Raw genomic sequence first — 12,025 nt, 5'->3', positions numbered from 1 at the left:
CTCTCTCTGAGTCCGCCCATGTGTCTAACCACATGTACTGTACTCCTTTCCCTCCTAATAAACACTTCACTTGTTTCACTACTTTCCATCTTTGTGGGAATTCATTTCTGCAAAGCCGAAGGGGCAGGGCCTTGTCACTGGCCACTGGTCTAGCGGCTAGGATTCCGTGCTCTCACTGCTGCGACCCGACCTCAATCTCTGCCTGGGAGCTGAAACCCTGCTTCAAGGCGCTGCAGGCCAAGGCCACCTGAGATCAGTTTCAACGGTTGTGCATTACTCCTATGCAATTCTATGAGTACATCTAAGAGGCAGGATTGTGAGGAGAGTGGGAAGTAGGGCACTTAACTAGAACTTAGCCTGACTAATGTCACCAGATCCTTTCATCATGATTATCCCTTCCAGCCTCCTATGTGGCTATGGGTCCTCACTCCTCATTTTGCACTGGCATTTAGAGATTGTCACCTCTAGAACTGTTGTTTAGTGACTACAGTTGGGGCAAGGGGTAGAGTTGATTTTTTTTTAAAAGTTATCTCCTACAACTAATAGCAAAGATATTATAAGGAGTATTTTGATTATTTCTTTCTGATGAATAATCAAAGATAGCATTTTAAAATGACCACAAGTTAGGAAAGCTTCCCACAAGAAAACTGACTCAAAGATCATTAACCAAATCCTAACATTTGCATCTAATTCTTAAATAAAAATATGTGATTTTATTGAAACACAAGACCATCTTCTTCAGTTGTTAACTTTTCATATATTGTCCATAATCAGTATACATTTTCCTTTCATCCTCCACTGGCTTGCAGTATTTTACTCCTAATACGTCAAACTTCCTCACTTTCATAAACAAATTCCACTCTTTGTGTCAACATTTGAAATTTTGCCTGCAAATCAGAACATGCTGTGACTGAATTGCTGCTCTTATCATCTACCACTTACTTCTATCAAAGTATATAACTGGATTAGTGGGAAAACAGCTACATTATGCCTGCCTTTAAGCTTTGCCTAACAGCAGGCTTCCTGTCTGCAACAAAGAACAGCCCTGGAGATTACAGAAACACTAGGAAATGATCAACATTTGTTCTGACAATTTTATGTGTGACTGAAGCATAAAAATTACCGTTCTCAAAAAAATAAAGAAACTTAGATACATAAGCCTAAAAGTGAGAAGCTGCTTGATTTTTCTGTCTGATGGTTCTAGGCAACATTGGGAAAGCGTTCATACAGACTGCATCATAACTCTGGATGACAGACATGATCTTAGGTTATGAGGATGAAGAGAAATGCATGAGGGCTTTGTGGGAAGATTACTGTCAGAGTTAATTATAGAATCACTACCAGGTTTCCTCAGTGCCTTATTATTATGCCTCCCTGAAGTTACAAAAGCTAAAAGTTATATTGCTTCTTTCCTAGGCTTTCAAGCAGTTTCAGAGAGAAAAATATACAAGCACATCTGCGTGCATACACGCAAATATAGCCCAAGAGATTACAACTATATTAGATTTTTTTTTTCCACAGAATCTCTACATCATTAAGTTATTACATTTCTATTTAATGAGAGAGGCCTATCTTTTAAAGACAAAAATATGATTTTACTTTTCTTTGACCAAAATGTTACATAAGAATTAATTCTTTTAAGTTTTTTAAAATTAATTTTTATTGGAGTATAGCTGTTTTACAATGTTGTGTTAGTTTTAATTCTCTTTAAATGTATCACTTTCAGGTATTTTTTTTCACCCAACTAATAAAAATGAAGAATTTCTTTTAAATTATGAAGTTGATGTGGTTGACATTAAATATTATATAAATGTAAATAACAATCCATGTAGTTTGATAGAAGCAAAAGGACACATGATAAAGGAAGTAAATAAATTTATAAAAAGAAGACACATTACTTAAGCAAAAATGTATAATCCAGATATAATGTTTAAGTGTTTATTTGCAAATATAAGAATAATCCAATTCATATATGCTTTTTCAAGCCAAAATACGGCAGATTTCTTAAAACAAGTCCTCCACTGAAACATAAATAACCTTCTTCTTCAAAAATTAATAAGTTTAGATTTAAAAGAAGCATTTCTCCTTGCTATTATAACCTAATCATATTTTATCTTAGAATTTCTAAGAATTCTAATAGCTTGGAATTTTATTTAAATATATCAGATTATGCACTAAAATTAGTAAACTTACTTTATATTTTCCTTCAGGATCCAACCACATAACTTTGTGGATAAATCTAGACTAATAAATGAAAACAGCTGTGCTCCAATCCTGGCTTCTCACTTAGAAAAGTTACTACACTTTATGTTTCTTTATCTATAAAATTTAGGTCAGTAATATTATCTCCCTCACAAGGTTGTTGTGAAGAATAAATGAGTTACTCTGAAAAACACATGGAACAGTTCCTGCCTCATGAGCAGTGTTAAAAAAATTAACTCTAATAATTCACTATAATGTGATTAAATTGAAGATTAATACACAAATTAGATAAATAATGAACACATACCTACTTTAGATCTTGTTCGTATTGATTTTCTGAAGGGTAAATCTATGTCTGGAATAATATGATCAGCTAACATCATTTAGTGACTTTTCAACCATGAAAATGTACTAATGTTTTTTCTCAAATAACAGAATTAAACAAAAATATATAGTCAATAAAAAAATCAGAGTATAGTTGACAAAAATATCTCCTTATGGTAAATAAGGACCATAAACCACAAAGTAAATTAATGAACCTCAACTAAATAAGCCAATATACTAGGAACTGAGACCAGTAAAAAATTTCTCTGGGAGTAGAGTGGGATATCACTATGACTTCATCATAGTGTATGATGAAGCATCTTCTGCAATATTCACCTTATAATTTGCATCTTTTAATATCACTCTTCTCCCCTATTTTTGAATACATAACTGAGATATTTTCATAATTTTTAACTCGACACATTGAGATACATTACTTCCATATCAAATGCATTCCCAGTTCTTTCTACAAGCAACATATTCACTTTGCCTATATGTTTTCAGTTCACATATTCAAGTTAACATCAAGTGAGGACGCCCCAGCAAGGATTTACAAAGGGCTGTTAATGCATCAATAAAGTTTATATTAACCTGATTCACAGAGATCACAAGGAAAGACCTTGCAATTTTGTTTCTTAAGAAGTTAGTTAACAATTTTCTTTAAAGAAGTACACATTTAACAACCATAATATTTTTAGGAGAAGCAAAGGTCCTTAAAACTTGTCAGGTATTAAGAATCTCAAAGGCGAACAAACGTATGGACACCAAGGGGGGAAAACCACGGTGGGGTGGGGATGGTGGTGTGCTGAATTGGGTGATTGGGATTGACATGTATACACTGATGTGTATAAAACTGATGACTAATAAGAACCTGCAGTATAAAACAAACAAACAAACAATAAAAAACAACTAATACTAAACTTTCTTTGGGTTATTTGTATGGAAATATGTTAATATAAATGTTTCAGACACTACATGAAATTTCTAAAAATCTTATATGTTCTGGTATAATATTATAAGTCATAATTCTAGTATTACTTTAAAATGTGTATCTCAGAAATAACTAAATTTCCTTGTCAATTGCATTATTATGAACTTTCATCAAATCTTTAACCGTGGTCATTTTTAAGCCTTTTGTCAGTTACAGACAGTTCTGTGTATACTCTGGTGCTTTTGCAAAAATGTTCCTATAAAAGGGTTTCATCTTCAAGGAATTCATGGAAAAGACTCTGACAAGTACAGGTTTCTGGTAACTGACTATACTGCTGAACTGAATGAATAAGCATTTTCAGAACTCTAATGGAAAACTGATAAATTCATAAAAGTGCTAACAAAAGATCAAGATAAAAAAATATTAATTACATGGGACTGAGTGAACTGATGAGGATGATTATAATTTTTGTGACTTTCTGTTTGAATTAAAAAAAAAAAATCCCACAAGGACTCAGAGGCAAAAAATATACAAATCAATTTTCACTGCACAGTAAAGGACCTGTTACAGTGGAGGATTACTGGACTGAATGTCAGTATTATGACATAGTATGAGTGTGTTTCATGTTTGGTAGTTGCAATCATTGTTGCTTTTGTTGTGGTCATCCATTTACAGTGCTTGATGTCAGTCTATTTATCTCTTGTAAAAATAAAATATAGTGTGTGTGTGTGAAAAAAAAAAAGAATCTCAAAGGCAATCCCATCTAAGTTTTTTATTTTAATTAGGAAAGAATCATTGATTGCTACCTAAATGTTGAAAGCATAAAATTCATTCAAAGCCGTTTCTACTGTTTAGTCAGAAAGTCTTTTGAAGCATATTTTTCAATAGCACTGTTCAGTTTCTAACTGAGGCAGCTGCTACTGGTGCACCATCCATATTTCCTCACATATCAGCCCAAATTTAACTGTCCGAGATTTCTGGGAGCCTTTTGCTTGTGCACATGGTGGCCTGGGAACACTGGGGAATTAACGTCCCTTGGGAGCAGTCATTAACTTCAAATACTCCAGCACACTGTCCCCTTGGAAAGAATAATTTTAATTCATGCAATCTACCTTGGTACACAGAATTGCCCAGAGGATTAAGCTCTACTCACTCACAGTGGTAACTTGTTTGATAACCCACTGTTTATCAGTTCTCTTCTTTTTTTGGCTTTACTTCTCACATTTCTCTCAATCTTTCTTAGAATTACTTTCCAAATAAGCCATTTGTACTTGAATCCTTATCTCATGAACTATTTCAGAGGAAAGAGCTAATATTAGCAGAGGTCTTAGGAAACAGATCGTCAGGATGGGATTCCAGAATTAAATCATTCACCAGCCATGTGGCAATAAAGATTCCTCTGGTAATTGGCTATATATCAGTGGTAACTGGAGTAAAGAAAACCCCTGAGGCCACAGCATCATAACTGCTAAGATTTTTACCTGTAGTGACTGGAACACAATACAGAATAAAGGGGAGGCACCTAGCATTTGAGAAATATGGTGACAACAGTAATTAAAGGGGCTTGGAGTTGGTTGGTTGTTAAATTCAATGAAAAAAGTGACAACCTCCGATCAGCCAACTACCAACTAAGGGCAAAATGTGAAAGCCAGAAGATATACAGGAGCCAATAGAGAGATTCTAATTTTTTGATGTGAGAAGGACAACGTGTGCTAGAAACAGACACAGAATTTGCTTTTGAAAGTCACATAACTATAAAGGAGGCCGCACCCACAGCCATGGCAGGTTTCTATGCAAAAGTCAGGGCACTGATAGGCAAAGAATGGGATCTTAAGAGTAGAATGGGGACATGGGTAGATGCTATTGAGAACAATGAACTTCCAGGTTCCCCTATACCCTCTGGGTACGCAGAAGTAATCTCTTCCTCTTGGAAGGTAGTAGCTTCTCCCGTTCCTAGAGACCATAAAAGATGATGCTCTCCTTTAAGATCTGATCTCACCTCCCCTCATGGCTCAAGGCAACAAACAGACCAGGTCTCAACGTGGCCTACCTGGAAAAATAGTCTCTGTTCCAGGAAAACAGAAAAAGAGAATATTCAACAAAAGAGATGCAAGATCTGTCTAATATGAACAGCAGATACTGGGAGAACATGCCAGGGGATGGATGTTGATGGATCTTGAGGCAAAAAACACCTGGTCATCAACTTGGTGTGAGGGAGCAAGTAGCCTGAGATAAGACAACACCACTCCTGCATAGGGGCAAATGGCTTAGCTGGTTGGCCAATGCCCTTGAAGAAACAAGAATGGAAGACCTTCCCCAGACAAAGAGTTCTGGAGAGGAAGCATGAGGATGGACCTACGGGAGTAGGCGTGAAATGTGCAGACCTCTGTCTCACATCAATCACCACTAAAGAACATTCACACAGAGGAGGTACTGAACAACTGAGTGGAGAGGAGGATTTGTCCATTGTATGCAGCAACTGCCCATAAATGCAGCAGCCAGGTAGCAGAGAAAGAGGGGATATATGTGGGCCTAAAAACATGGGCTCTTTCTCACCAAGTGGGATATAGCTATCACCATTAGTGAATGTCTAACCAATTGGAAACTGTCCAATGCTGAGTCTTTAATACAGTATCACTCTTCAAAAAGACATTCAACAACTTGATTTCAAACAGATTGTATTCGATTTTATCCCTCTGGAATGGGGTGGCGTCAATTTTGCTTTTCTTGCTATTGATACATGTTTCAGTTAAGAGTTCCCCTTTCCTGTTTGCAATGCCTCATGCAGTATCATTAATCCTCTGGATTCACATACTGTCTGATTTATCATCATGGGATACCATCATGGAATCCTACATAATATCTCCTCAAATCAAGCAATCTATTTTATGGTGAAGGAGGTCCGACAACAAACAAATGACCACAGGACCCACTGGGTCTACCATATACTGCATCACTTAGAAACAGCCAGCCTGACAAAACACTGGGATAGTCTCTTAAGTGTGCAACTAAAGCTCCAGCTTGCAGATGACAGTTTTTCAGTAGGAATGTTGTCCTTCAAGATGCAGTATGTTCTTTGAATCATGGTGCTAAGTCCACTGATATGCTGGCATCAGACTGTATCCACTCAAAAAAAACAATGTTACATTTTCAGGAATTTTTAAAAGATAAAGGGATCAATCCAACAAGAGAATATAATACTTGCAAATATCTATGCATGCAATATAAAGCACCTAAACACATAAAGCAAATATTAACAGATATAAAAAGAGACACTGACAGTAGTACAATAATAGTAGGGGACTTTAATGCCCCACCTTTATTAATGGATAGATCATCCAGACAGAAAATCAATAAGGAAACACTGGCTTTAAATGACATGTTAGATGCCATCTTTAAGGATCATGAACTGGATACAGTGGACATACTGGACAGGTTTCTAACTACCATCACCTGCAACTTTTTGTTACATTTCTCTCTCTTACGGTCAGAGTCTATTCTGCCCACACATATGGAAGGCTGGCACTTAAAACCGCAGCTCACTTGGCCTTGAGGAAGAATAACTTTGAAGTTCATATTCTATACAGCTTCTAGGATGCCTCAATAGGATTAAATCCCTTTAAATTAAATTAAGTTCTTTTAATTGGCATTCTTCCTTCCTTCTCTTGCCTAATTTCCTTTAATTGGTTGTGTTTCCTGGGATACTGTCCCCAAAAAACCATTTACACTTGAATCCATGAGTAAGAATCAGGAGGAAGCCAGATTAAGACATTAACCATATTTAATGTCTGCTGGTTTTATCTAAATTTCATTAGATATGCCAAATCTGTGCTGAATTTAATGTTTTTACAACTTTCTCTTTTGCTTTGCCAAAGATAATATTTTGTTAGCAACCTTTCCAATGCCTTTGTAATAAACAATATTTTTATGTACAAATTAAACTAAATGGTTATCTTTTCTGATCATTTTATTTGAGAGACCAAGCACTACATTTTACTTGTTCTCATTTTGTTGAATAAGTCGTGAGCTAACACACAGGGTCAGATTACAAAATCAGACTGACATGAATCAGAGCTTTTAAGCAGTATCAAATTTTACTAACAATATCAAGGATGCAGACAAGCTAAAGGACTGCTAAACGTTCAGATAAAGCATAGAAAGATCTGGGTATGGAGGGCAGTTCCCCAGATGTTATGAGCTGAACTGTGTCCCCCTCAAATTCCTATGTTGAAGTCCCAACCCCTGGTACCTCCAAATGTAACAGTAATCATAGATAAGTTCTTGAAAGAGGTGATTAAGTTAAAAATGAGGCCATTAGGGTGAGGGTATAATCCACTATGACTTGTGTCCTTATAAGAAGAGGAAGAGACCCTAGTCTGCACAGAGGGATGACCATATGAAGTGGTAGCAAGAGGGCAGCCATCTGCAAGCCAAGGAAAGAGGCCTCAGGAGAAACTGACCCTGCCGGCACCTTGATCTTGGACTTCCAGCCTCCAGAACTGTGAGAGAAAAATTTCTGTAGTTTAGGCTACCCAGTCTGTGTTATTCTGTTACAGCAGCCTCAGAAAACTAATAGACCAGGTCCTTCATTACTGTATTGGAGACACTCCTCTGGGCCCAGATGAAAGCGGTCTCAAAAAGAGCTTGGCAGGGTTCCTTGCATAGTGGGAGTATTTAAACTATGAAATATCTCCAGTTTATTACCCAGAGGGTTATATTACCTACTAGATAGTTTTAAAGGAATCTTGCTTCACTGATCTTGGGTTCTATTTATGACAGTTACCCTTAGCTAGGGATATCCTGCTAAAAGCATTTTTGGAGTAATTCCTCTTCCTCTTAGTAAATATGATTTATCTAGTTACTTGAGGCTCTGGTTGACAAGAGACTATATTCAGTTCCTCTGCCTACTTTTTTCCAGGGGGTACCCTTCCAGTGAAGGGAGTAAATTGACTGTAGGCCAGCTGCTTTAACTTCCTCCCATGTGGTTTTTTTTTTTTTTTTTTTTTATAAATTTATTTATTTTTGGCTGCGTTGTGTCTTCGTTGTTGTGCACGGGCTTTCTCTGGTTGAGGCGAGCAGGGGCTACTCTTCATTGCGGTGCGTGGGCTTCTCATTGCGGTGGCTTTTCTTGTTGCAGAGCACGGGCTCTAGGCGTGCCGACTTCAGTAGTTGTGGCACTTGGACTCAGTAGTTGTGGCACACGGGCTTAGTTGCTCCGCAGCATGTGGGATTTTCTCGGACCACGGATCGAACCTGTGTCTCCTGCATTGGCAGGCGGATTCTTAACCACCGCGCTACCAGGGAAGTCCCCCTCCCATGTGGTTTTAGAGGGAGATCCATTCTCCTATGTTCAATACAAAATGACCTCACCACAAATACTTCTTCCCTCACGTGCATCTCTATGAATATAACCACTTCAAGTGTGAAATTATATCAAGCAGTACACGGCCATGAAATTTTCTGCCAAAATTCTATGAATTAAAGTGAGATACAGTAACATTCATTTTGTCCTGTTTTATTTGCTTCAGAGTTCAATGCTCTCTAGCTATGAGGAGGAAGGTCTAAAACGGTTCCTGGAAACAAGAATTTTAAGAAAGCACATTCAAATTATCTACTGGTTCTCATGTTAATAAAAAAAAACTTTAAAAACATAATACATTATGGATATGTGTCCAGTATGAAAAAGGAGCATTACAATGAACAGAAAATTGCCATACAATTACACTGCCGAGTCACTATTTATTGGGAGTTACAATGATATCAATGAGTACGGGGGTTCACGCCAACTGTTTAAGTACCTCTGAGTCAAAGAGAATATATATAATGTTTTTCCTTCATGTTCATTGCTTCAATCACTCCATTCATGGGTAAATCCTCAAACATTCAGAAAGGACCTTGGTGTGGCAGTACGGGAGAAAGAGTCACAAGAGAGGACAGCTCAGTAAGATAGTCTTGTAATAGGACCAGAAATATCTCAGCCTATCTATGACAAAACACTATAAAGTATTTAAAACCAGAGGGAGATAAAAATTGTAGATTTTACTCAGCAAAAATGCAGTCATCATATACTTACTGAAGCTACGTTCACAAAATCATCATCTGAGAGGGTTTCCAACATTTCAGAGACAGATGTTCGGATGAGCTTAAGTGTCAATCCACTAACACTCCCACTCCTATAAAAAAATGAGTCCACACATGTTAATGACCATGTAGTTAATTAACATCATACACCCTAAGGAAACACAACTTATGCACTGACTCTAGATAATAATATTCAAATAATTTTGTCTTCAAAAAACCAGTAGTAGAAAAAGTCTTATTTTTGATAGCAAGTAGAAATAAATTACAAAAAATCTTGTCTTTCTTTCCTGCAAGCATCAGAATGTATATTTTTCTAACTACAATGATGAAAATTACATGTCAAGTGACAATTTTAAGAAACTGTGGATACTCATGGCATATTCACTTATTCAGGAAATATACACTGAATACCAGTTCTGTTAGCCAAGTTAGTAGTGATGGTTACAGAGGTTAATAGATACAGCCATTGCCCTAGGGAGCTCATTGTTTGACTTGATTAAACCAATAATTATGAAGCAGCATAATAATTTGATAATAGATTTGTAAACAAAATGCTTTATTTTATATCCTAAAGTAGATATTCTCTGGGGTTTAGTCTTCATTTTTCTTGTCTCTACATATTTTATGATCCTGAATGACCTCATCTATTTGCAGGGCTCATCTCTAGGCAATTAACTTCCACTTTTATGTCTCTAGCTCCCAACTTTTTCCCAGTTTTACTTTTCTAGCTGTTTTCAGATGTTCTCGTCTATGCCACTTTGCTTCTGTCATCCTTCCACCTGAAATTCCACTCTTTCCTCTCCCTTCCCATGCCTGCCTTGTTAAATCTTAGCTATAAGGATTCAATTCCAATTTTATCTCCTTAATGAAGTCTTTCCTGACACTTTAAAATGAAATGTGCTCTCTCACCTATGTATTCCTTCAGTGCTCTGGCATAATTTATATCTCTCACTTCCTACAATTGTTTTAATTTACTAATGTGAATATGGTTTAATTTCACTAATACATTTGAATCATCTTTGAGATCAGGGACCATGTCTTAATCATCTTTGTATCATCACATTGTATATAGGATACCCTCAACACATTTCTGTTGAAATAATTTTTAAAAATGGCATTACAACTTCATCTACATTTTTATCCCACTTGGTATCCGACATGGGTTCCAAAGATTTTAATAAAAGAAATTATTTCAGGAAATTAGCATATATCCAATAGGATTATAACATATTGCATTACCATTCAGATTTATACTTCAGAAGAATATCAAGGATTAGCATATGTACAAACTCTATAATAACTTAATTAAAACAAGATGAAGTTTAAATGCATTGTAACAAATGAAATGAGATTTAATATTTGTTACATTTGTCAAATTCATTTATCTTCTCTTTCTCAGGCAAGGTTATAAGATTTTAAACTTGTTCAATTCACATTAAAATGGAGAAATTTTCAAACGCTGACACTATCCTGTGAAATGAATTTAGTTGCCTATAAAACATTGGATTCTGTTTCTTCCAGTGGCAAAGAACAGATGAGGGTATACTTTTATTCCCTCAGGGAAAATAATATAAGCATTTTATACCTCACGTTTTTAGTTCCTTGGTATTGCTCTTAAAAACTAAATCTCCAAGGCAGGATATATTCTTCGCTATGTTCTACAGTTTCATCATCTATCTTATTGGAAGATTACATATACGCGCGCGTGCGCACACACACACACCCTAACTTGAAGCAATGTGACAAAAAAAATAAAATGACCAATATAAAAACTCATGAAATTCTTTCTTGTATTTCAGCATTGCCCTTGAGAAAGGCCTAGTATTGACATTTAATATATGTAATATTTATCTATTGATATTTTGTGGCCAATCCCTAAAAGATATTTGAATCATTAATAACTAAGTGCCAACTAATTGTTCTACTTTTTTTGGAAGCAGAAACAGCTTAGATTTAGCAACCATGTACTTTAATATTGTTTAAAATATAAAGCAAAAAACTGGAAGCAAATCAATAATTTTTCAAAAAGCTCAGACTTTAGAATCAAGCCATAATTTTCAATTTTGACATAGATTCCTCTCATTTTCAATAAGAGAATTTTTGTTTGTTTTGTTACTGCCTTAATTTGATTTCTTTGTCTGGTTATAAAAGCCATCATAATTATTCCTTGTCTTTTTTTCAACCTATTTCTAGTCCCAACCTACTACTGTTATCTAAAACTCCTCCCTATATTCTCAGTATATGAAAATTATGTAATATTTAACTACTCACACGTCAACCAGAATAAGCATGTCTTTAGGAGATGCGGCTCCTTGGATGTACCTGTAACAAATATCATACGAATAATTTTTTCTCTTGTAAAATATCAAGCATTGATATTTGTTGAACTGCTATTTACTAATCTCTGAGATATGTTCCAAGCAAGACCCTACTTCCATTCTATCTAGGCAGACGATGCTCTTTTATTCACAATTCTGTAACATCAAC

General features: G+C 35.9%; 1 protein-coding gene across 8 annotated transcripts in view; it reads right to left on the bottom strand.

Annotated features, from left to right (window-relative positions):
• Window positions 1-12,025, bottom strand: part of CACNA2D1 (calcium voltage-gated channel auxiliary subunit alpha2delta 1) — a 496,257-nt gene that overhangs the window by 107,246 nt on the left and 376,986 nt on the right. For all 8 annotated transcript variants that reach the window (XR_005021203.1, XM_036863210.1, XM_036863212.1 and 5 more), the window contains 2 exons: window positions 11,810-11,860; window positions 9,531-9,630 (listed from right to left, as the gene is read on the bottom strand). Coding sequence is in view for 7 of the 8 variants with exons in the window: in XM_036863210.1 (XP_036719105.1) it covers window positions 9,531-9,630; window positions 11,810-11,860 (151 nt within the window). In the remaining variant the exon portion in view is untranslated. The remainder of the gene's footprint in view (window positions 1-9,530; window positions 9,631-11,809; window positions 11,861-12,025) is intronic.

This window comes from Balaenoptera musculus, chromosome 9 (assembly GCF_009873245.2).
Source record: "Balaenoptera musculus isolate JJ_BM4_2016_0621 chromosome 9, mBalMus1.pri.v3, whole genome shotgun sequence".
NCBI classification, from domain to species: domain Eukaryota; kingdom Metazoa; phylum Chordata; class Mammalia; order Artiodactyla; family Balaenopteridae; genus Balaenoptera; species Balaenoptera musculus.
The sequence above is the reverse complement of the archived record's forward strand: the minus strand, read 5'-3'. Positions and strand labels throughout refer to the sequence as shown.